This window comes from Bombina bombina, chromosome 9 (genome assembly GCF_027579735.1).
Source record: "Bombina bombina isolate aBomBom1 chromosome 9, aBomBom1.pri, whole genome shotgun sequence".
In the NCBI taxonomy this organism is placed as follows: Eukaryota; Metazoa; Chordata; class Amphibia; order Anura; family Bombinatoridae; genus Bombina; species Bombina bombina.
Window position 1 is genome coordinate 143,454,896 of NC_069507.1, and position 24,149 is coordinate 143,479,044.

General features: G+C 33.9%; 1 protein-coding gene across 2 annotated transcripts in view; it reads left to right on the plus strand.

Annotated features, from left to right (window-relative positions):
* The window catches only part of EXOC6 (exocyst complex component 6), a 796,835-nt gene that overhangs the window by 741,318 nt on the left and 31,368 nt on the right, over positions 1-24,149 (plus strand). For both annotated transcript variants that reach the window (XM_053692417.1, XM_053692418.1), the window contains exon 21: positions 21,167-21,279. In XM_053692417.1, the coding sequence (XP_053548392.1) occupies positions 21,167-21,279 (113 nt within the window). The remainder of the gene's footprint in view (positions 1-21,166; positions 21,280-24,149) is intronic.

Below are 24,149 nucleotides of genomic sequence, written 5' to 3' on the forward strand. Positions count from 1 at the left end.
CCAACCATGTCTTTGAAGAAACAACAGTAGTTGATTCGTGTGAGATTCTGCAGAACATAAAGACTGAGCAAGTACCAAGATATCGTCCAAATAAGGAAACACTGCCACACCCCGCTCTCTGATAACAGAGAGTAGGACACCTTTGAAAAGATTCCTAGAGCTGTTGCTAAGCCAAAAAGGAAGAGCAACAAATTGGTAATGCTTGTCTAAAAAAGAGAATCTCCGAAACTGAAAGCAATCTGGATGAATAGGAATATGAAGATATCCATCCTGTAAATCTATTGTGGGCATATAATGCCCTTGCTGAACAAAAAGCAGAATAGACCTTATAGTCACCATTTTGAAAGTTGGTACTCTTACATATTGATTCAAAATTTTTAGATCCAAAACTGGTCTGAATGAAATTACTTTCTTTGGAACAATGAATAGCTTTGAATAAAACCCCAGACCCTGTTCCTGAAACGGAACTAGCATGATTACTCCAGATAACTCCAGGTCTGAAACACACTTTAGGAAAGCCTGAGCCTTTACTGGGTTTGCTGGAATGCATGAGAGAAAAAATCTTCTCACAGGCGGTGTTACTCTGAATCCTATTCTGTACCCCTGAGAGAAAATATTCTGAATCCAATGATTTTGGACCAAATTGATCCAAACATCTTAGAAAAATCTTAATCTGCCCCCTTCTAGCTGAGCTGGAATAAGAGCCGCACCTTCATGCGGACTTGGGGGCTGGCTTTGATCTCTTAAATGGCTTGGATTTATTCCAATTTGAAGAAGGCTTCCAATTGGAAACAGATTCCTTGGGGAAGAATTAGGTTTCTGTTCCTTATTTAAGAAAGCTTTAGATTTACCCTTAGATCTTTATCATGAGGCAAAAAAACTCCCTTCCCCCCAGTGACAGTTGAAATTATTGAATCTAACTGTGAACCAAATAATGTATTACCTTTGAAGGAAAGAAATAGCAATCTGGACTTAGAAGTCATAACAGCATTCCAAGATTTAAGCCACAAAGCTCTTCTAGCTAAAAAAGCTAAGATATAGATTTAACATCAATTTTGATAATATCAAAAAAAGGCATCACAAATGAAATTATTAGCATGTTGAATCAAGTTAACAATGCTAGACAAATCATGATCCGATACTTGTTGCGCTAAAGTTTCCAACCAAAAAGTTGAAGCAGCTGCAACATCAGCCAAAGAAATTGCAGGCCTAAGAAAAAGCCCTGAAAATAAATAAACGTTCCTTAGACAAGATACAAGTTTCCTATCTAAAGGATCTTTAAAAGAAATACTATCTTCCATAGGAATAGTAGTATGTTTAGCCAGAGTTGAGATAGCCCCATCAACTTTGGGGATCGTTTCCCAAAACTCCAATCTAACTGCTGGCAAAGGATACAATTTTTAAAACATTAAAGAAGGAAAAAGAAGTACCAGGCCTATTCCATTCCTTAGAAATCATATCAGAAATAGCATCAGGAACTTGAAAAACCTCTGGAATAACCACAGGAGGTTTATAAACAGAATCTAAACGTCTACTAGTTTTAATATTAAGAGTCTCCTCAATATCCAATATAATCAACACTTCTTAACAAAGAACGAATGTACTCCATTTTAAATAAATAAGTAGATTTGTCAGTGTCAATATCTGAGGAAGGATCTTCTGAATCAGATAGATCCTCATCAGGGGAGGATAATTCAGTATGTTGTCGGTCATTCGAAATTTCATCAACTTTATGAGAAGTTTTAAAAGACCTTTACATTTATTAGAAGGCGGAATGGCAGACAAAGCCTTCTGAATAGAATCAGCAATAAATTCTTATAAATTCACAGGTATATCTAGTACATTAGATGTTTAAAAAAACAAAACAAAAAAAAAACAACAGCAACAGGCAATGTACTATCACTGATGGACACATTCTCTGCATGTAAAAGTTTATCATGACAACTTATTACAAACCACAACTGGAGATATAATCTCCACAAGATTACAACAAATGTACTTAGCTTTGGTAGAACTGTTATCAGTCAGCAGGATTCCATCAGTGATTTCTGAGACAGGATCAGATTGAGACATCTTGCAAATGTAAGAGAAAAAAACAACATATAAAGCAAAATTATCAATTTCCGCGCTAAAATATTACGCAATATAGTTCGCCATTTTGCGCCCTCACAAGCCTAATTTTGCCCGCAAATTTAAAATGACAGTCAGTTGCAAAAAAACTATACCCCAGGTAAAAAATTAATTTTCCTAAAAAATACATTTCCCAGATATGAAACTGACAGTCTGCAAAAGGAAATATACTGAAACCTGAATCATGGCAAATATAAGTACAATACATATATTTAGAATTTTATTTAAATACATAAAGTGCCAAACCATAGCTGAGAGTGTCTTAAGTAAATGAAAACATACTTACCAAAAGACAGCCATCCACATATAGCAGATAGCCAAACCAGTACTGAAACGTTTATCAGTAGTGGTAATGGAATATGAGAGTATATCGTCGATCTGAAAAGGGAGGTAGGAGATGAATCTCTACGACCGATAACAGAGAACCTATTAAATAGATCTCCTGTGAGGAAAACCATTGCATTCAATAGGTGATACTCCCTTCACATCCCTCTGACATTCGCTGTACTCTGAAAGGAATCCGGCTTCAAAAGAGAAGCTCATATCAACGTAGAAATCTTAGCACAAACTTACTTCACCACCTCCATAGGAGGCAAAGTTTGTAAAACTTAATTGTGGGTGTGGTGAGGGGTGTATTTATAGGCATTTTGAGGTTTGGGAAAGTTGCCCCTCCTGGTAGGATTGTATATCCCATACGTCACTAGCTCATGGACTCTTGCCAATTACATGAAAGAAAGATAGATAAGCCTTTTATTTACCATTCCCCATTTTTGCATAACCAACACGGTTATATTAATATCATTTTTACCTCTGTGATTAAAGGGACAATAAACCCAAAATTTTTGTTTCATGATTCAAGTACAGAATACAATTTTAAACAACATTCCAATTTACTTCTATTTTCTAATTTGCATATTTTTTTAGATATCCTTTGTTTAAAAAATAGCAATGCACATGGGTGAGCCAATTGCATGAGGCATCTATGTGCAGCTACCAATCAGCAGCTTCTGAGCCTATCTAGATATGCTTTTCAGCAAAGGATATCAAGAGAATTAAGCAAAATAGATAATAGAAGTAAATTAGAAAGTTGTTTAAAATTGCATGCGCTTTCTAAATCACGAAAGAAAAAAATTGGGTTTCATGGCCCTTTAAGTCTCTGCAGACTGCCCCCTTATTTCAGTTATTTTGACAGACTTGCATTTTAGCCAATCAGTGCCCTCTCATAAGTAACTCCACAGGAGTGAACACAATGTTATCTATATGACACACATGAACTAATGTCCTCTAGCTGTGAAAACTGTCAAATGCATTGAGATAAGCTTAGAAATTGGCATATCAGCCTACCTAGTTTTAGCTTTCAACTAAGAATACCAAGAGAACAAAGCAAGTTAGATGATAAAAGTGAATTGGAAAGTTGTTTAAAATTGCTTGACCTATCTGAATCATGAAAGTTTAATTTTGACTAGACTGTTCCTTTAATTAGACTGCAGACTCTATTTTTGTGTGTAATTGTCTTTTCCATGCTAAAATGTACTACTACAACTATACAGTGTTGTGCACATGGACAACACACTATACAATTAAATATTAATAGAGAGATATGTTTCCTTGCAAACTTATACTATAGTTGTATAATCCATTGTCTAGAAGTGAATAGCCATACACAAGCAAGTGCATAGCATGAAAAGCCTTCTTTCAGCACTTATTAACAAGATCTTATTGAAAAATGTAATCACTAATTCTGAAATTGAACAGGGTTTAAAATTTACAGACAGCTTTAACTTCAATCTAGGATAACCAAGATAAAATCTGTCTACTACTGGAACATTGCTCTCTTTTTTTTTTTCTTGCACCAACGCAAATAAAGCATTTAAGAAAGTGCCTTTTAATGAATTTTATTTAACAGCTATGAAACTGCATAGTTACCCAGCTATCAATGGCTCATCCTATAGCCAAACAATGCCTGGAGTATGATAGATGCTGCTGAAGATAATACGGTCAGATCACTTTCAGTTTTGAGAATTAAAGATTTTTAACCTGCAGAAAGACATCCATTGGAAATTGCCCATTTAGCTTTAACCTTTTCATTGAGGTGAGAATCCATATTTAGCAAGATCAGAACATTTTAATATTTTATTGTTGCTTGCATATAACTGTGTGTTATTACCAGCCATTACAACCAGCGCTCAGAAAATTAATCAGAGGTCAGATCTCTGGTTAAATTTCAAAATAACCCCCAATTGCCCCCAAAATAAAGAATATTCTTTTTTTTTATTAAAAAATGTTTATTTTTTTTTTATTTTTTTTTTATAAAATGGCAAAAAGCAGTTATAAGGGGTTAAAGTTGGTGGGTGTTAGAAGAAAAAAAAAGTGCCTTTATATAGCGGTTTATGGGAACTGTGTGTTCCCAATAAATATATATGTATATGCTTATATACATAAATATTTATTTGTTAATATGAGTATATACACATATACTGTAAACACATATACATATATATTTACAATTTGCTGCCATTGCTGCACGATTTACCCCCTTCGCTGTGCTAGTTCTCATGCCGTGTCTCACGGCATGAGAACGAGGCTCCCATTGGAGCCTATGGAAGCGCATTCTCGTGAGCGCAAAGCTTGTGTGAAATACGAATGCAAGGTCATATTGCACCTAACTTGTAATACCAGTGCACATTTGTGTGCGCTGGTATTACTAAGTGGAGCGCAAATATCGCTTTTGAAGAAAGCGATATTTTGTGCTCCATTTATAATCTAGCCCTATATCCGGTGATCCTTTGAAAATATGCAAATGTGTGAAACCAATGACCAGCTAACCAATTGAACCTACCTTAGTATGGTTTTCAACAAAGGATACTAAGAAAATTAAGTTAATTTGACAACCGATATAAATTGGAAAGTCTTTTAAAAATTGTGTGTTCTATCTGCATCATGATGGTTTAATTTTGAATTTCATGTTGCTTTAAATTAAAAGTCTTGCTATATCTATATTACCAAAATATGCGTTGATATCTTATAAAAATAATAACTGTTACTTATTCCTTTCCATTTATTCGCTTTTCCCCCTTCAATATTCCTTTTTTTTTGTAGTGTAGATGGAAGTGCACCCTCCCAAGAGGTATACAGGGTGCTCTTAGAACAGTATAGCAATAATAGAGCAAAAAATGATACTCACTTCGCAATTTGCAATATGCAGTACAGCACGGGGGTAGTGTACAAGCAATTGCTGGCAACTATACAGTGAAACGGAACAAGTGCTCCGATTCGCTATTTACTACTACGTAAATGGTATTCCCTTTGGGCCGTACTGCACATGCGTTAATCCTTTAAGAAACTCACGCTGGAAGAATTGATGTCAAAGCAACTGCACATAGGTCTAGCTGTTTACAGAGACGCTATATACAAAACAGCGAGCCATGCAGCAACCTTTTTGATTGGGTGCCATTGCTAAACGTCAGGATCTGACATAAACTTAGGAGCCTGCCCATTTCTGGAGCACTATATGGCAGCAGCTTTGCAAGAATGATATCCATTTACAAGAGCACAAGATGGCAGCACTATTTGCTGCAATATAGTGCTCCAGACACCTACCTGGGTATTTCTTCAACAAAGAATATCATGGTAACGAAGCAAATTTGATAAAAGTAAATTGGAGACCTTTTTTAAATGTTATTATCTGTCTGAATCACAACATTTTTTTGGGGGGTCTCACGTCCCTTTAAGTGGTGTTTTATTAAAGGGACAGTCTTTTAATGTTTAAAAACATAGATAATCCCTTTATTCCCATTCTCCAGTTTTAAACGTTTAAAAAGTTTTAACCAACACTGTTATGTTAATATATTTTTTACCTCTGTGATTACCTTCAATCTAAGCCTCTGCACCCTTATTTCAGTTCTTTTGACAGACTTGCATTTTAGCCAATCAGTGCTGCCTCCTAGGTAACTCCATGGGAGTTAGCACAAAGTTATCTATATGGCACATATGAACCAGCACTGTCTAGCTGTAAAAAAAATGTCAAAATGCCCTGAGATAAGAGACGGCCTTCAAGGGCTTAGAAATTAGCATATGAGCCTATCTAGGTTTAGCTATCAACAAAGAATACCAAGATAACAAAGCAAATTTGATGATAAAAGAAAATTGGAAAGTTGTTTAAAATTGCATGCCCTATCTGGATCATGAAAGTTTAATTTTGACCAGACTGTCCCTTTACTTGTGAATTCTGTTTAAAACATTTTCAAGATAAATATTTTATTTATTGTATGTCATAAATACAACTATTTAGGTGTTATGTTTAAGAAACAGTAGAAGAACTGAATGCAGCACCTGTTATTTCAAGTTTTGCCAAATACATCATTCAACAAATTCAGTAGAGTACAGCTGTATGGAGAAAGAGTGTGATATATGGTTGTACGGAGAGAAAGTGTGTGATATATGGTTGTATGCAGAGAGAGTGTGATATATGGTTGTATGGAGAGAAAGTGTGTGATATATGGCTGTATGGAGTGAAAGTGTGTGATATATGGCTGTATGGAGAGAGAGATTGTGATATATGGTTGTATGGAGAGAGAGTGTGATTTATGGTTGTATGGAGAGAGAGTGAGTGTGATATATGGTTGTATGGAGAGAGAGTGTGATGTATGGCTGTATGGAGAGAGAGTGTGATATATGGTTGTATGGAGAGAGAGTGTGATGTATGGCTGTACGGAGAGAAAGTGTGTGATGTATGGTTGTATGGAGAGAAAGTGTGTGATATATGGCTGTATGGAGAGAGATTGTGATATATGGTTGTATGGAGAGAGAGTGTGATTTATGGTTGTATGGAGAGAGAGTGTGATATATGGTTGTATGGAGAGAGTGTGTGATGTATGGCTGTATGGAGAGAGAGTGTGATGTATGGCTGTATGGAGAGAGTGTGTGATGTATGGCTGTATGGAGAGAGAGTGTGATGTATGGCTGTATGGAGAGAGATTGTGATATATGGTTGTATGGAGAGAGTGTGTGATGTATGGCTGTATGGAGAGAGAGTGTGATGTATGGCTGTATGGAGAGAGATTGTGATATATGGTTGTATGGAGAGAGTGTGTGATGTATGGCTGTATGGAGAGAGAGTGTGATATATGGTTGTATGGAGAGAGAGTGTGATGTATGGTTGTGTGGAGAGAGAGTGTGATGTATGGTTGTATGGAGAGAAAGTGTGTGATATATGGCTGTATGGAGAGAGATTGTGATGTATGGTTGAATGGAGAGAGAGTGTGATGTATGGCTGTATGGAGAGAGATTGTGATATATGGTTGTATGGAGAGAGAGTGATATATGGCTGTAAGCAGAGAGTGTGTGATATATGGTTGTATGGAGTGAGAGTGTGATATATGGTTGTATGGAGAGAGTGTGATATATGGTTTTATGGAGAGAGTGTGATATATGGCTGTATGGAGAGAGTGTGATATATGGTTGTATGGAGAGAGTGTGATATATGGTTGTATGGAGAGAGTGTGATATATGGTTGTATGGAGAGAGTGTGATATATGGCTGTATGGAGAGAGAGTGTGATATATGGTTGTATGGAGAGAGTGTGATATATGGTTGTATGGAGAGAGTGTGATATATGGCTGTATGCAGAGCAGGACCGTCTTTAACACAGGGCAAAAGGGGCAGCTGCCCAGGGCCCAGTTTCTGTTGAGGGGCCCAAGAGTCCTAAAAAAAAATTATGTTTAAAACAGTTTTAAGATAAATATTTTATTTATTGTATGTCATAAATACAACTATTTAGGTGTTATGTTTAAGAAACAGCAGAAGAACTGAATGCAGCCCTGTTATTTCTAGTTTTGCCAAATACATCATTCAACAAATTTAGTAGAGTACAGCTGTATAGAGAAAGAGTGTGATATATGGTTGTACGGAGAGAAAGTGTGTGATATATGGTTGTACGGAGAGAAAGTGTGTGATATATGGTTGTACGGAGAGAAAGTGTGTGATATATGGTTGTACGGAGAGAAAGTGTGTGATATATGGTTGTACGGAGAGAAAGTGTGTGATATATGGTTGTACGGAGAGAAAGTGTGTGATATATGGTTGTACGGAGAGAAAGTGTGTGATATATGGCTGTATGGAGAGAGATTGTGATATATGGTTGTATGGAGAGAGAGTGTGATATATGGTTGTATGGAGAGAGAGTGTGATGTATGGCTGTATGGAGAGAGAGTGTGATGTATGGTTGTATGGAGAGAAAGTGTGTGATATATGGCTGTATGGAGAGAGATTGTGATATATGGTTGTATGGAGAGAAAGTGTGTGATATATGGCTGTATGGAGAGAGATTGTGATATATGGTTGTATGGAGAGAGAGTGTGATGTATGGTTGTATGGAGAGAGAGTGTGATGTATGGTTGTATGGAGAGAGAGTGTGATATATGGTTGTATGGAGTGAGAGTGTGATATATGGTTGTATGGAGAGAGAGTGTGATATATGGTTGTATGGAGAGAGAGTGTGATGTATGGTTGTATGGAGAGAGAGTGTGATGTATGGTTGTATGGAGAGAGAGTGTGATATATGGTTGTATGGAGTGAGAGTGTGATATATGGTTGTATGGAGTGAGAGTGTGATGTATGGCTGTATGGAGTGAGAGTGATATATGATTGTACCGAGAGAGTGTGATATATGGTTGTATGGAGTGAGAGTGTGATATATGGTTGTATGCAGAGAGTGTATGATATATGGTTGTATGCAGAGAGAGTGTGATATATGGTTGTATGCAGAGAGAGTGTTATATATGGTTTTATGGAGAGAGTGTGATATATGGTTTTATGGAGAGAGTGTGATATATGGCTGTATGGAGAGTGTGTGATATATGGTTTTATGGAGAGAGTGTGATATATGGCTGTATGGAGAGTGTGTGATATATGGTTTTATGGAGAGAGTGTGATATATGGTTGTATGGAGAGAGTGTGATATATGGTTTTATGGAGAGAGTGTGATATATGGTTTTATGGAGAGAGTGTGATATATGGCTGTATGGAGAGAGTGTGATATATGGTTGTATGGAGAGAGTGTGATATATGGTTGTATGGAGAGAGTGTGATATATGGTTGTATGGAGAGAGTGTGTGATATATGGTTTTATGGAGAGAGTGTGATATATGGCTGTATGGAGAGAGTGTGATATATGGTTGTTTGGAGAGAGTGTGATATATGGCTGTATGGAGAGAGTGTGATATATGGTTGTATGGAGAGAGTGTGATATATGGTTGTATGGAGAGAGTGTGTGATATATGGTTTTATGGAGAGAGTGTGATATATGGTTTTATGGAGAGAGTGTGATATATGGTTTTATGGAGAGAGTGTGATATATGGTTGTATGGAGAGAGCGTGTGATATATGGTTTTATGGAGAGAGTGTGATATATGGTTGTATGGAGAGAGTGCGTGATATATGGTTTTATGGAGAGAGTGTGATATATGGTTTTATGGAGAGAGTGTGTGATATATGGTTGTATGGAGAGAGTGTGATATATGATTGTATGGAGAGAGTGTGTGATATATGGTTGTATGCAGAGAGTGTGTGATATATGGTTTTATGGAGAGAGTGTGTGATATATGGTTGTATGGAGAGAGTGTGATATATGATTGTATGGAGAGAGTGTGTGATATATGGTTGTATGCAGAGAGTGTGTGATATATGGTTTTATGAAGAGAGTGTGTGATAAAAAAATAAAATAATTTAAGTCACTTGAAGTATTGGTGCAAATTCAGGACCAGATTACCATTGGCGCTCTAACTGTTAAGCGCAAACAATATTGTGTTTATGGCGGGTGTTTTGTGCACGTCAGAAGTAGCGCGTGTATTACGAGTTGAAAGTAAACTCATTCGCTCATGAGCAATTGAATTCAACGTGTGTAAGGTTATCGCGACCTCAGAGCTCTGGTTAACCGTTACGCTCAAATAAAAAGTTTAAATGTACAATTACACTCATAATAACACTGTCTGATAAAAATAGTCAAAAAAATATTGCAATAAAAAGTTATAACGGCTCAAATATATGAGAATATTACTTATAAAATATTAATATAAATGATTAAAAATTAATAAATATACTGTTAAATATTCTAAATAATCCATTGAATATATCTATATATTTTACAGTATGTTAATCATTTATAATAGTTTATATACATTTTTATTAATATTGGATATGTAATATTTCAGTAACGTGCCTTAGGAATCCTAAGTTCTCATGTGCGCTAACCCAACCACTTTGAGATCTAAATTGAGAAACGCGATGCGCAAAACACATATTTTACATTCCTATGTTCTTTACATAGAAAATCATGTTCTTTTTATTCTTAAATATATACTGTATATATATATATATATATATATATGATACTGTTCATGTAAAATACATATAGGTACTGTATATACACACACACACATATATATATATATATATATATAATACTGTTCATGTAAAATACATATAGGTATATACACACACATATATATATGATACTGTTCATGTAAAATACATATAGGTATATACACACATATATATATGATACTGTTCATGTAAAATACATATAGGTATATACACACACATATATATATGATACTGTTCATGTAAAATACATATAGGTATATACACACACATATATATATGATACTGTTCATGTAAAATACATATAGGTATATACACACACATATATATATATTATTGTTCATGTAAAATACATATAGGTATATACACACACATATATATATGATACTGTTCATGTAAAATACATATAGGTATATACACACACATATATATATATATTATTGTTCATGTAAAATACATATAGGTATATACACACACACATATATATATATTATTGTTCATGTAAAATACATATAGGTATATACACACACATATATATATGATATATATATATGATACTGTTCATGTAAAATACATATAGGTATATACACACACACACACATATATATATATATATATATATATATATATATATATATATATATATATATATATAAGAATAAATGGACAGTATCCTGTAAGTAAGGAACATTGGAATGTAAAGTATGTACAACAAATATACAGTAAAACACATAAATACATATGTATACATATATAGACATATATATATATTTCACATTCCAATGTTCTTCACATAAGGCATTTTTAAATAGATATTTGTATATATATATATATCTGTATATATCTATACCTATATATAATGAGAGAGAGAGAAAGATATATGCACTACCTTACCTTTGTATACGGAGGACAAACGATTGACGTTTAATGGTGCTGAGAGCCACACAAAGATCCTTAAAGGTCCAGACATTCGGTGACCTGATCTAGAGGATCAAATGACCCCTTCATTTGAAAGAGGAAACAAGTACCTCTTTGTTGTTGTAGATGTGATTAATAAATTGTATTAGAGATTTGTATAACCATTAAATACAGAAGAATTGCATAATTAAGGAAATCATAATAAAAAGACAATGCAATGGCACTTATTCTGATATTTTTTTCTGACAAAGTATAAAATTTCCTTCTATTTCCCTGCCCCTTGTATCATGTGACAGCAAACATCCAATCACAGACTGATATATGTATACAGTGTAAACTGTTGCACATGATCAGTAGGAGCTGGTGCCTCAGAAAGTGTGCATTAAAAAAGACAGCAAAATTTGATCATGGAAATAAATGTAAAAGGTTTTTTTTTTATTGCATGCTTTATCTTAATAATAAAATAGTGATCTTTTTTAAGTGACCCTTCATTTTTTTTTAGTGTTTTGCAAAGTCACATGGACAATTCAAGAGATATGCTTGATTTAAAACATTTGCCCACCCTGCCTCTTTACTGCCCACCCAGGAGATGCCTAACCATTAGGGATGATCGAATGTGTAAATTTCCGAATTCAAATGTTAGAACGAATGTTATTACCGAAATTCGAATTATAAATCCGAATGTTGATAAGAACTAATATTCTTAAAAATTTTATAATCGAATCCTATTTACAGTTTTCAAATGTCACTTTCGAATTCGAATGTTTATAATTATATCGAATATCCACATTCGAAATTTCGAATTTAACATTCTGTTTAACAAATACTATTCAGAAGTTCAATAGTTTATGCGGTAGGGAGGGAATCTAGTAAATTGATACATAATAGATACAAATACATAATTTTAAATGTTTCTATATAGAATATTGCATAATTCCAATATTACATTTAAAGAAAGCATTAGAAATACTATTACAAGCATATAAATTCTAATTTTTCTAAATAAATATTTGATTCGTTTTGAACGAACAAATGTGTTAAAATTCGTTTCATTTTTCAAATGTTGCGAAACATTCGCCCATCCCTACTAACCATCTAGAATCAGATCATTTCTCCCTTAGGCCCCGATATAGGAGCTCACCCAATGTGTTATGAAAAAGCCTGCTCCTGATTAAACCTATTTGATCTACTGAGAGTTTCAGCGTCTCCTTTTCCTCATCCGATATTCAAAGCATAGACAGACCGTTAAGAAACTGCCTTTCTGGCCTTGTCGGCCTCGCAGTCCATCTGTTGCAGACTCGCAAAGGGCCCACAGGTGGCGATGTATCTCCTAAAGGATATAATAGGGAGAGCTACATCAGCTAAAGATCGTTGACATCGCCACTTGTCGGCACTTTCTGCGGATGGGAAGTGTATTTGAAGTGTTCCTACACAGTGCAGCCAGCGTGCTCACTGAAAACAAGTGCAGTTTCTCTATCGGAACACTCCAAATAATGCCTGTGTGACCTAACTTTAACTACACCTACACTAACTGTCTCACACTGGAAAGTCTTGCAACTGAAAAGGTGTCAAAACAAACATGGCTGACCTGTACTTCAGAGATTGGAATATATCGCACTAATGAGGATGTATCCCAATCAAAGTACAGGTCTCTCCCCCTGGAATGCTCAGCTAACTCCCATAGAACACCTGCACCTACGTCATACTCTAGCTATTACTCCCCCTGGAACGCCCAGCTAACTCTCTAATACCACCTACACCTACGTCACGTCTTAGCTACACCCCTCCTGAAATGCCCAACTAATTCTCTAATACTGCCTACACTACATCATGTCTTCCCTATACTCCCCCTGGAATGCCCAGCTAACTCCCACAGAATGCCCTTCACCTACGTAATGTCTGCAATCTACCTGACTAATAAAGTATACACAAAAAGCTCCCTATGTTAGCTATAGGAACTATGTTGCTATATTTACATCCAATGTTAAAATGATATGTATTGTCATGTATAATGCATATTATTTAAAGTATTGTATCTAAATTTAAAATGTAGTTATTTTTCATTGTTCATTTTATTATTTTAAGCATAAATATATAATTTAAATGATATATGTAGGTTTAAAATAATAAAATGAACAATCAAAAATTACTACATTTTAAAGTAGATACATTACTGATTTGTTATTCTATAGTAACACAAATAGATAGAAAAAAATAAAAGGTGTTTCCCAATAAAATATGAAATTATGTTTAATTAAAAACTGTGTAATTGAATTACTTCATTTGTTCACTTTTTCAGTAATTTACCTCAGGAAATTGATCCCCCCACTACCCTTAAAAGAGACAGTGCACCCTTTGGCTTTATCTGGCAACAGCAAAGTTGATGTTAAACATACTGAAGAGGTTTTTTTTTCTTTTAAGGGGTGTGTCTCTGGACTTAAAAGCAATGCATATTTAGTTTCCACTACCACTGAAATAGTGAATAAAAACTCACGTTATCTCTGTAAATAAAATTATTTTAAAACATATATATTAAAGAAATAAGAGTTTTTGTTTCAAATATTTCTTACGTGGACTCAAATTACAACCCCAGTATTTTTAATTAATTAGATTTTTATTTTTTTAGATATTTTTATTGAATTTTACTAAAAAAAAAAAAAGACTAAAAAGTGAAAAAAATATAAAAAAAATGAAGGAATGCTTTGGGCTCAATTTATCAAACACTGGTGGACAGGAGCGTACATATTCACCCCTGTCCGCCCGGCTTCTTCTCTGGGGGGCAGTCTATCCGCTGCCTGCATTTTCAATCTCACACGGGGAGATTGAAAATCTCTATATAAGAGGTGGAGAACAGAGCTTGGAAGCAGCGGTCTGCTTGATAAATCCTGACTTCAGGTTCGCTTGTGCGAACCTGCAGTCAAAGTGGAGAAAAGGGCTTGATAAATCTATCCCTTTGTGTGTACTGTATGTGATTGTGAATAACAACTGACAGTTTGATGGAGGATTCAAACAGAAGCAAGACCAGGAGACCATTGTGTTTCTGTGAGGATTGATCACATTCACAGCTGGAATTTCTGTAGATGATCATTCAGTAAAAGGAAACAAATCTTTCTTTGGAAGTGTAGATCATGACAGATGAATCCCTCAGCCATCACAGGGTATTTTATATCATATTTTAGAAGAGATAGTCTACTTCTAACATTTCTTCTCTGGTAGAAGAAAAAAGCGAATTAATTTAGAAGAAAAAAGCAAATCAATAAATATTTGTTTCAATGAGACTAGAACCTAACTTATAGAAAGACATAGATTAGATAGATAGATAGATAGAAAGAAAGTAGGAAAGAAAGAAATCAGTGATGGTGAACCTTGGCACTCCAGCTGTTTCAGAACTACATTTCCCATGATGCTTAGGCACTCCGCAGTCCAGCCGAGCATCATGGTAAATGTAGTTCTGAAACAGCTGGATTTCCAAAGTTCACCATCAGGGATATTGACCATTTTTTACGTTCAATCAGAATTCCCCATATAAATCTAAATTTTCACATGACTCAAAATTGCATGAATTTTTCAGTTTTTAACCGGGGATATTTACAAACTCTTAGACTGTAAAGTTCTATATATAACACTATGAGCTTTTTTTGACACTACATATTATATATGATTTTTGTATCACTCATTAGGTCACTTTTTGTATTTGATACATCTTTAGACACATTTTTTACACAGATTTGGACATTTTTCACACAACTTGGACATATTCTTCTTACTATATGCGCATATATGTTTAAGGTTTTCCATGGCACCGGTCCAAACAACTATTAAAGGGATAAGTTGCTTAAAATTGCATGCTCTATCTGAATCATGAAAGAAAAAAAATGGGTTTAGTGTTTCTTTAAAGGGACAGTAAACCTAAAAAATTATGTTATATAATTCTGCACATAGTGCAGAATTATATAACATTATTTTAGTGCTATTGTTATAAAAGCTTTTTTTGCCTTTGAATTTTTTAAAAATATGCCGCTTTTACAGACCCGCTCTCTGCTGAGTAGGGTTGTTTTTTTTACTCAGCGCATCGGGCCAGCTGTATAGTTACAGCCCGGCCCGAACGCGCCATAGCATTAAGTGCAGCTCGCTCCTGCTGTCAGACAGACTGTGACTATACAGCTGGCCCGATGCGCTGAGTAAAAAAAACAGACCCGCTCAGCAGAGAGCAGAGAGCGGGTCTGTAAAAGCGGCATATTTTAAAAAAATTCGAAGGCAAAAAAAGCTTTTATAACAATAGCACTAAAATAATGTTATATAATTCTGCACTATGTGCAGAATTATATAACATTATTTTTTAGGTTTACTGACACTTTAAGTGTTTTTTTGTTTATATTGATGTATTTATATTACATTTTATTTTGTAAAAAATGATACATTGATTTTTAATTTTAGCATAACACCATTCTATCACACTTCAGCCTGATTTGTTTTAGGCGCTCCCAGTTACTTATAATAGTTTATTTAGGTTTTATTAGGAGATCTTTGGGAGCTTGTGTGTCAGAACTGTTTGCACTGTAGATTTATTACTATATTTAGATTTACTACAATTGGGTTCTGATTGGAATTTGTCATAGTAATAGATTTTAAAGCCTTCTAGTATCTTTTGAAGAAAGACAGGTAAATGTAATCAGTATTTCTAGTGAGTTCCATGTTCAGTTATAGTTATTTTTGTGATCCAGTGCAGTGTTAAAAGGATAGGAAAGATTTAGAAAGAGCATGTAATTTTAAGACACTTCTAAATGCACTTCTATTTTCAAATGTGCTTTGTTCTCTTGGTATCCCTTGTTGAAAAAGAAAATGCACATATTATGGGGAGCTGCTGCTGATTGGTGCCTGCACACATTTGTCTCTTGTGATTGGCTAACAAATGGTGCCTGCACACATTTGTCTCTTGTGATTGGCTAAGAATGAAGGAAATTTGATAAAAGAAGTAAATTGAAAAGTTGTTTGAAATTATATGTTCTATCCAAATCATGAAAGAAAATTTTAGAGTTCCCTGTCCCTTTAGCCATTGGCTATAACTATGTTCGTGTGCATGCATATTATTTGAAGAAAAAAAAAAGTATATCTAGATAGGCTAGTTTTGGAGTATGGAATATGGTAGGGTATAGATTTTCAGAAAAAAAGCAAATAAATATTTATTTCAATAAGACGATAGATTGATTGACTGATAGTTTTGTTTTTATATAATTTTTATTAATTTCCATTATAACAAAAACAAATACATATACCAAGAATTGTTACATCCGGTTGACGTACAGCATAAAAAAAAAAAAGAAGGGAACATTGCCCTCAGGAATCCCTGGAAATGTAATAACAACTCATACAATTGGATCTTGGCAAATCATTGATGACAATAGAAAGACAGAAAAGAGAGAGATAGTTGTTAAATATTTTGAGAGGTTCTTGCTCCTGCATTATATTTATAGAAAATGGAAAATATGGATCTGTGTAGGTTGATTCCCTGACTTCACAGTGTTCTGTCTGGCTAACACAAATCTTACTGGCTTTTAAGATTATGTTTTATCCACCTAATATAAATATAAACATAAATTATTCTGTTTGACTTTTCTACAGCCCAGACATTTAACTCTATTAAAATGATAGTACCAACATAGTTGAAAGTTTTAGTCATTTAATAAAAAAGAAATGGATAAGTATGTCTGTCTGTCTGCTTGCCTGTCTGTCTCTATCTATTTATCTATCTGTCATTATGTGTCTTATCTGTGAGAAATACCTTACATGGCACTTTACAGGGTTTTCAAATTCAAGGATGTTCCAAACCATTACCGAGAGAAATGAACAGAAGTATTCCAATCCATCAGAAAAAAATAGAAACATTTTTCACGTGATTTTTATATTTCTGTATCAACAATTTTGAACTCTGGAAACTAAACATATTTTTTTCATTTTATTTTTTAGTTAAAGTTTTTAAGCATGTTAACAACAAACACAATCACTCAATCAGAATGTTAATTTAGTGTAACAATTAAAAATAAATTAAACACCTCCTGCATTTGTGTAAAAATTGTGCTTTGTCCCACGCTCCCTAGATATGCCAAAAAGCAAATTCCGTAATCTGCACATGCTGCAAATCATCTAGATGGTTTAGGCAATTTGAAGCATTTTGAAAACCTAGGTTACAGAAATTGCTTTATTAGCCTCTCTAGGCAGCACAATATTTTACACAACATCAAGATGTGTTTAAAGCAGGGGTCGCCAACCTTTCGGACCACAGGGACCACTAAACTCAACATTTTGAATCCCGTGGACCGCTAACATGATTTTTTTTTTAAAAGGTACAAACCTGTATATGTATCTATCTATCTATCTATCTATCTATCTATATATATATATATATATATATATATATATATATATATATATATATATATATATTGTAATTGAATTCCTCATCCATCAGTTTTCACTGATGTCCAGCCAGGCACTGTAGGGAGTTGCGGCATGACAGGAGTGACACCATCAGAGAAGATGAATTCCTGCTTGATTGTGTCAAGGACCACCAACATCTTCTCATGGACCACTGGTTTAAAGGACCAGTCAACACATTAGATTTGCATAATCAACAAATACAAGATAACAAGACAATGCAATAGCACTTAGTCTGAACTTCAAATGAGTAGTAGTTTTTTTTATAACAAATGTCAAAGTTATGTATATTTCCACTCCCCTTGTACCATATGATAGCAATCAGCCAATCACAAATGCATGTACGTATAGTCTATGAATTCTTGCACATGCTCAGTAGGATCTGGTGACTCAAAAATTGTAAATATAAAAGACTGTGCACATTTTTTTTAATGGAAGTAAATTGGAAAGTTGTTTAAAATTACATGCTGTATCTGAATCATGAAAATTTAATTTAACCTGAGTGTCCCTTTAAAGCACCTTCAACATTTAATGCCCCTTAAAATTGTTATTATAAAAATATACAAAACTAAATAAAATTCTCAATTGCACATATCATGAATTGATTTTATTGGTTAAAGGGACAGTCTAGTCAAAATTAAACTTTCATGATTCAGATTGGGCATGTAAATTTTAAACAACTTTCCAATTTACTTTGATCATCAAATTTGCTTTGTTCCTTTGGTAATCTTTTTTGAAAGCTAAACCTAGGTAGGCTCATAAACTGATTTCTAAGCCTTCGGCCGCCTCTTATCTCAGTGCATTTGGACAGTTTTTCACAGCTAGATAGTGCTAGTTCATGTGTGCCATATAGATAACATTGTGTTCACTTCTGGAGTTATTAAGGAGTAAGTGATTGGCTAAATAGCATGTCTTTCAAAAGTACTGAGGTAAGGGGCAGTTTGCAGAGACTTAAATACAAGGTAATCACAGAGGTAAAAAGTGTATTAATATAATAGTGTTGGTTATGTAAAACTGGGGAATGGGTAATAAAGAAATTCTATTTTTTAAAACAATATAAATTTTCAAGTAGACTGTCCCTTTAAGTGAATTTTTTTTCCATCCAATCACAATAGGTATTCATTATCAATATTGAAATAATTAGTTGTTATACTTTTGGATTATATATTTTGCCTTTGTGTACCCATATGCAAACTCTCAGAAATCAGAAGAAAAAAAAAGTTTTCTTGTGTATTTTATTTAATTGTGAGTATGAGGGAAAACAGCTTTTCTTGTTATATTATAGTTATAATTTCAGCATCTTAACAAATTGAAATAGCAGACCTTCTAATGGATTGGAACACCATAGAAAGCGATGAGAAAAATCACCCACCTTTGATAATTTTGCACAGCAGAATCAAATTTGTAGTGATCAATAATCACTGGCTTCAATTCTAACTAAATTGAGAAAGAATAGCTTTGATTTATGTTTATTTTTTTACCAACATTTTAATGTTTTAAAAACTGTTTTAAAACTGCAATATATGTGATAAAAGTAAAACTTTAAAAATGTCTATTCTTGTTCTAAAAACTGTAAAGGACAAAAACAACTATATATATATATATATATATATATATATATATATATATATACTGTATGTATGTATGTATATATATATATATATATATATATATATATACAAACAAAAAAAACATATATATATTATATATTTACAGTGTATACATACACACACACACAAAATTAGTTTCAGGCAGTAGTCAAGCTAATCTTCATATAATCACACCCATTTTATTATTACGCACAAATAAGAAATACTTTAATTGCATTTGAAGACATTGATGTGGCTTCATGCTCGCGTTAAACCTGGAGAATCCAGTATAATGCTCTAAAGTTTGTAAGCAAAGTATTTAACTGTTACAGTTTTTAAACTGGATAGGAAGTGGGAATTAAATGGCTTAACGGGATTATGGTTTTTAAAGCTGAATAAAGGGTTTTCTGCTTTGGTTTGGATCTATAAGCTTTCAAAAGATTACTCCTGTATTGACCAACAACCTCAGAGGCAGAATTGAAAATAATGATAGGGGATGAGAGGTATTATTTTATTTGTGTTTAGGAAGGAAGAATTCCCTAAGGTCAGGCTAGTTTAAGGAAGTATGTAACTTCACCTTGCAGTCTGGGATTTCTCACTAAGGATGATCCAGCAGGGGTTGGTTAATGCATTTAATTAAATAGACCTAGGTAAAGCCTGGTTTAAATTACTTTGGAATGTAACTCCCTTTCTCCTTGATAATTACTGAAAATGGATAAGCTATAGAAATGCTGGTTAGGTGTTGTACGCGCAAGTATCTCTAAATGGTATGATGTGTCAAAAAGGCTAAACGGTATATGTGGAAATTTTATATTGACATAAAAGTGCAAAAAGAATATGTTCTAATGTGCTGTAGAATTTTGTTATTGCACTATTGCTTGCAGATAACTGTGTTTACCCTTTGCAAAGGTTACACTAGATTTTTCTTTGTATAAATGTTTTGTAGATGATCCATTTATATAGCCCATCTGGGAGTGTTTTGTAAAAATGTATAGTTTTGCTTATTTTTAAAATAACATTGTGCTGACTCACTTCAGACTCTTAACCAAGCCCCAAAGTTTTAGATGCATACTGATGTATACAGACATCAGACTGCTTCTATTTGTATAATGGGTCTTTTCATATTTAGGGGAGGGTGGGTTCTGCTATCAGCCCCCTTCAGTGGGTGTCCCAGGCTTATCTCATTAACTGTTAAATTGGGAAATTCTTAGTAAGTTTTTATAAGGTTTTATACTGGATTTTTAGATCAGTATCTGTGCATATTATTCTTTATAGTAGTGTCAAGTACATGCAGTTAAATGAAAATTTGTATATACTGCCGCTTTAAAATAATCTCTAGAAGAGCAATGTGCTACTGGGACGTAACTGAAGACATATGACAAATCAATCATAAGAAGCATGTGTGTAGCCTCCAATTTCCAGTTAGCGCCCAAATGTACATTTCTGCTCTTGAGTTCAAGTATGCTTCTCAGCAAAGGATAACAAGTGAACAAAGTAAATTTGAGAATTAATTTGAGAATTAAAATATATGCACATATATATATATTTTGACTTTCATGTCTTTTGAACGAAGACAATTGTAAATATTGAAAAATGTGTTAGTGATAGTAGGTGCGATAACAGCCTAAATCTAACAATATATTCATTTATGTTGTGACCGTCAGTTGATTAACAAGTTAATTAATAAAATATCTGATCCTTTTTATATTTTTTAGTTGCTGGACCTCTTTATGGTTTGGGATTGGTCAACATATCTAGCTGACTATGGACAACCTACTTCTAAATATCTAAGGGTGAATCCGAGCACAGCTTTGATATTATTGGAAAAGTAAGTATATATCACTAGCCAGATATCATGGCACACATCTTATGTATACAACATCAGTAGTAATAATAGTCAGTATATATGTATATCGTTAAACACTGGTTCTCTGCAAATTCCATGTAACATACTAGACGAGTGTGAGTATTTATATATCACCAGCATATACTTATTCATTGCATATACCAGGTGACACACTGAGCACGAAGTTATAATTTAAATGACTTAAAACAATATACACACATGATGATCAGAATACATATGCAATGTCCAAAATGAATATGCTTATCGCATATGAACGATAAATACACAATTCATAATAAAGATCATACATTAATAAAACTATAAATAATAACTTAAAGGGACACTACACCCAATTTTTTTATTTAATGATTCAGATAGAGCAGTAATTTTAAACAACTTTCTAATTTACTCATATTATCGATCGTTCTTTTGCTATCGTTATTTAAAAAGCAGGCATGTAAAGCTTTAAAGCCGGCCCATTTTTGGTTCAGAAGCTGGGTTACGTTTGGTTTGCGAAATGTAGCCACCAATAAGCAAAGGCTATCCAGGGTTCTGAAGCTAAAATGGGCGGGCTCCTAAACTTTAAATTCTGCTTTTTAAATAAAGATAGCAAGAGAACAAAGTAAAATTGATAGTAGGAATACATTAGAAAGTTGCTTAAAATTGAATGCTCTATCTGAATCATGAAATAACAAATTTGGGTTTAGTATCCCATTAATATGTAGTGATTTTCAGTAAGAAATTTAATAATTTATTCTCAAAAATCTTAAGCTGAGGAAATACATCATCTCAAATGAAAAAAATTATAAGAAAAATTCAAGTTCAATAGCAAAAATAACGTGTTGCATACCATACCTCTAAGATCTCACTTTCCTTAATGGGACAGTCTAGTCAAAATTAAGCGTTCATGATTCAAATAGGGAATGCAAATTTAAACAACTTTCCAATTTACTTTTAACATCAAATTTGCTTAGTTCATTTGGTATTCTATGTTGAAAGCTAACCCTAGGTAGGCCCATATGCTAATTTCTAAGCCCTTGAAGGCTGCCTCTTATCTCAGTGCATTTTAACAGTTTTTCACAGTTAGACAGTGATAGTTCAGGTGTGCAAAATAGATAACATTCTGCTCACTCTCATGGAGTTCTTTATGAGTCAGCACTGATTGGCTAAAATGCAAGTCTATCAAAAGAACTGAAATAGGGGGGCAGCTTAGAAATAAGGTAATCACAGAGGTATAACGTATATTACTATAACAGTGTTGGGTGAATGGGTAATAAAGGGATTATCTATCTTTTTAAACAATAGAAATTCTGGAGTAGACTGTCCCTTTAAACTTGGTCTGATGGACAATTTTTGCAAAGGTCTCTCAATCACATCAATAAACTGAACTAACAGCTGTATTATTAATAAAAGCCCATTGTTTCAGGCTCACCTGAAACGGAAGTTAAGAAGCAGCTGCTCCTTAACCGGTCTGCCAATTGAAATCATCCCGATACAATACGATCGGGATGATTGACAGCCCCTGCTAGCAGCGGATTGGCCACCAGTGAGCTGGGGGCGGCATTGCACAAGCATTTCACCAGAATTTAGTGAATCATGTCCGCTCAACATATAATAAATCAACCCCTATGTGTCAACGATGTTCTTCAAATCTTTCTGACTCTCTCTTTTAAAGAGCTTAAAGTGCCATAAAACAGGTTGAGATCTGGCAAGTATTTTAAAATAAGTTTAAAAAATAAGCAAAATGAATTACATAGCTAACTAAGCTGCCCGGACCAGCTAACTCCACCCCTCTTATCAGTGTTTAGACACAGGCATTGTATTTCAACTGAGTTCACAGCTTCTAGACATGCTCCAGCAGATATCCATATTCACTTTTGCATTCTACCAAAAGAACAATAGATATAGATACAGCCATAAAAGGAATTGTGTGGGGGGAGTTAGAGCTTTACAATTTAGAAACTAAAATGTGTATGTATACACTGTAAATATATAATGGATACCAAGAGAACAAAGCACATTTTAAAATAGAAGTGATTTTAAAAGTGTCTTAAAATTGCATGCTCTATCTCATTCTTGCAAGTTTAATTTTGACTTTCCTATCCCTTTAAGAAGCAAGTTTTAAAAATACTCAAAAATGTTGTGAACCCTAAGTAGGTTAAAAAGACTTTTATATTTTTTACCAAATAATACAAGAAGTTCCAGCTGTAAAGCGTCAGCCCTTTGCTCATCTAAAAACATCTAGAGATATTTTGAGCATCACTTAGTGGAAAAATAACACTAATGGGATAATAATACAATTTCTCAATCATCTGATTTGTATTAGATTTGAGTGTATATTGTACTGTATTGCATGTTTTTTCTTTCTTAATAAAGCTGATTTAAAAAAAAAATACAATTTATCATAATCCTCAACATCACATAATTGTCTAGCTTTTTTTCCCTTTAATGGAACAACTTAAAGGACCAGTCAACACTGTAGATTTGCATAATCAACAAATGCATGATAAGACGAAAATGCAATAGCACTTAGTCTGAACTTCAAATGAGTAGTAGATTTTTGTTAAATAAATTTATGTCTATTTCCACTCCCCCTGTATCATGTGACAGCCATCAGCCAATCACAAATGCATATACGTATATACTGTGAATTCTTGCACATGCTCAGTAGGAGTTGGTGACTCAAAAAGTGTAAATATAAAAAAGACTGTGCACATTTTGTTAATGGAAGTAAATTGGAAAGTTGTTTAAAATTACATGTTGTATCTGAATCATGAAAATGTAATTTAACCTGAGTGTCCCTTTAAAGCACCTTCAACATTTAATGCCCCTTATTTAATATTGCATGCTGT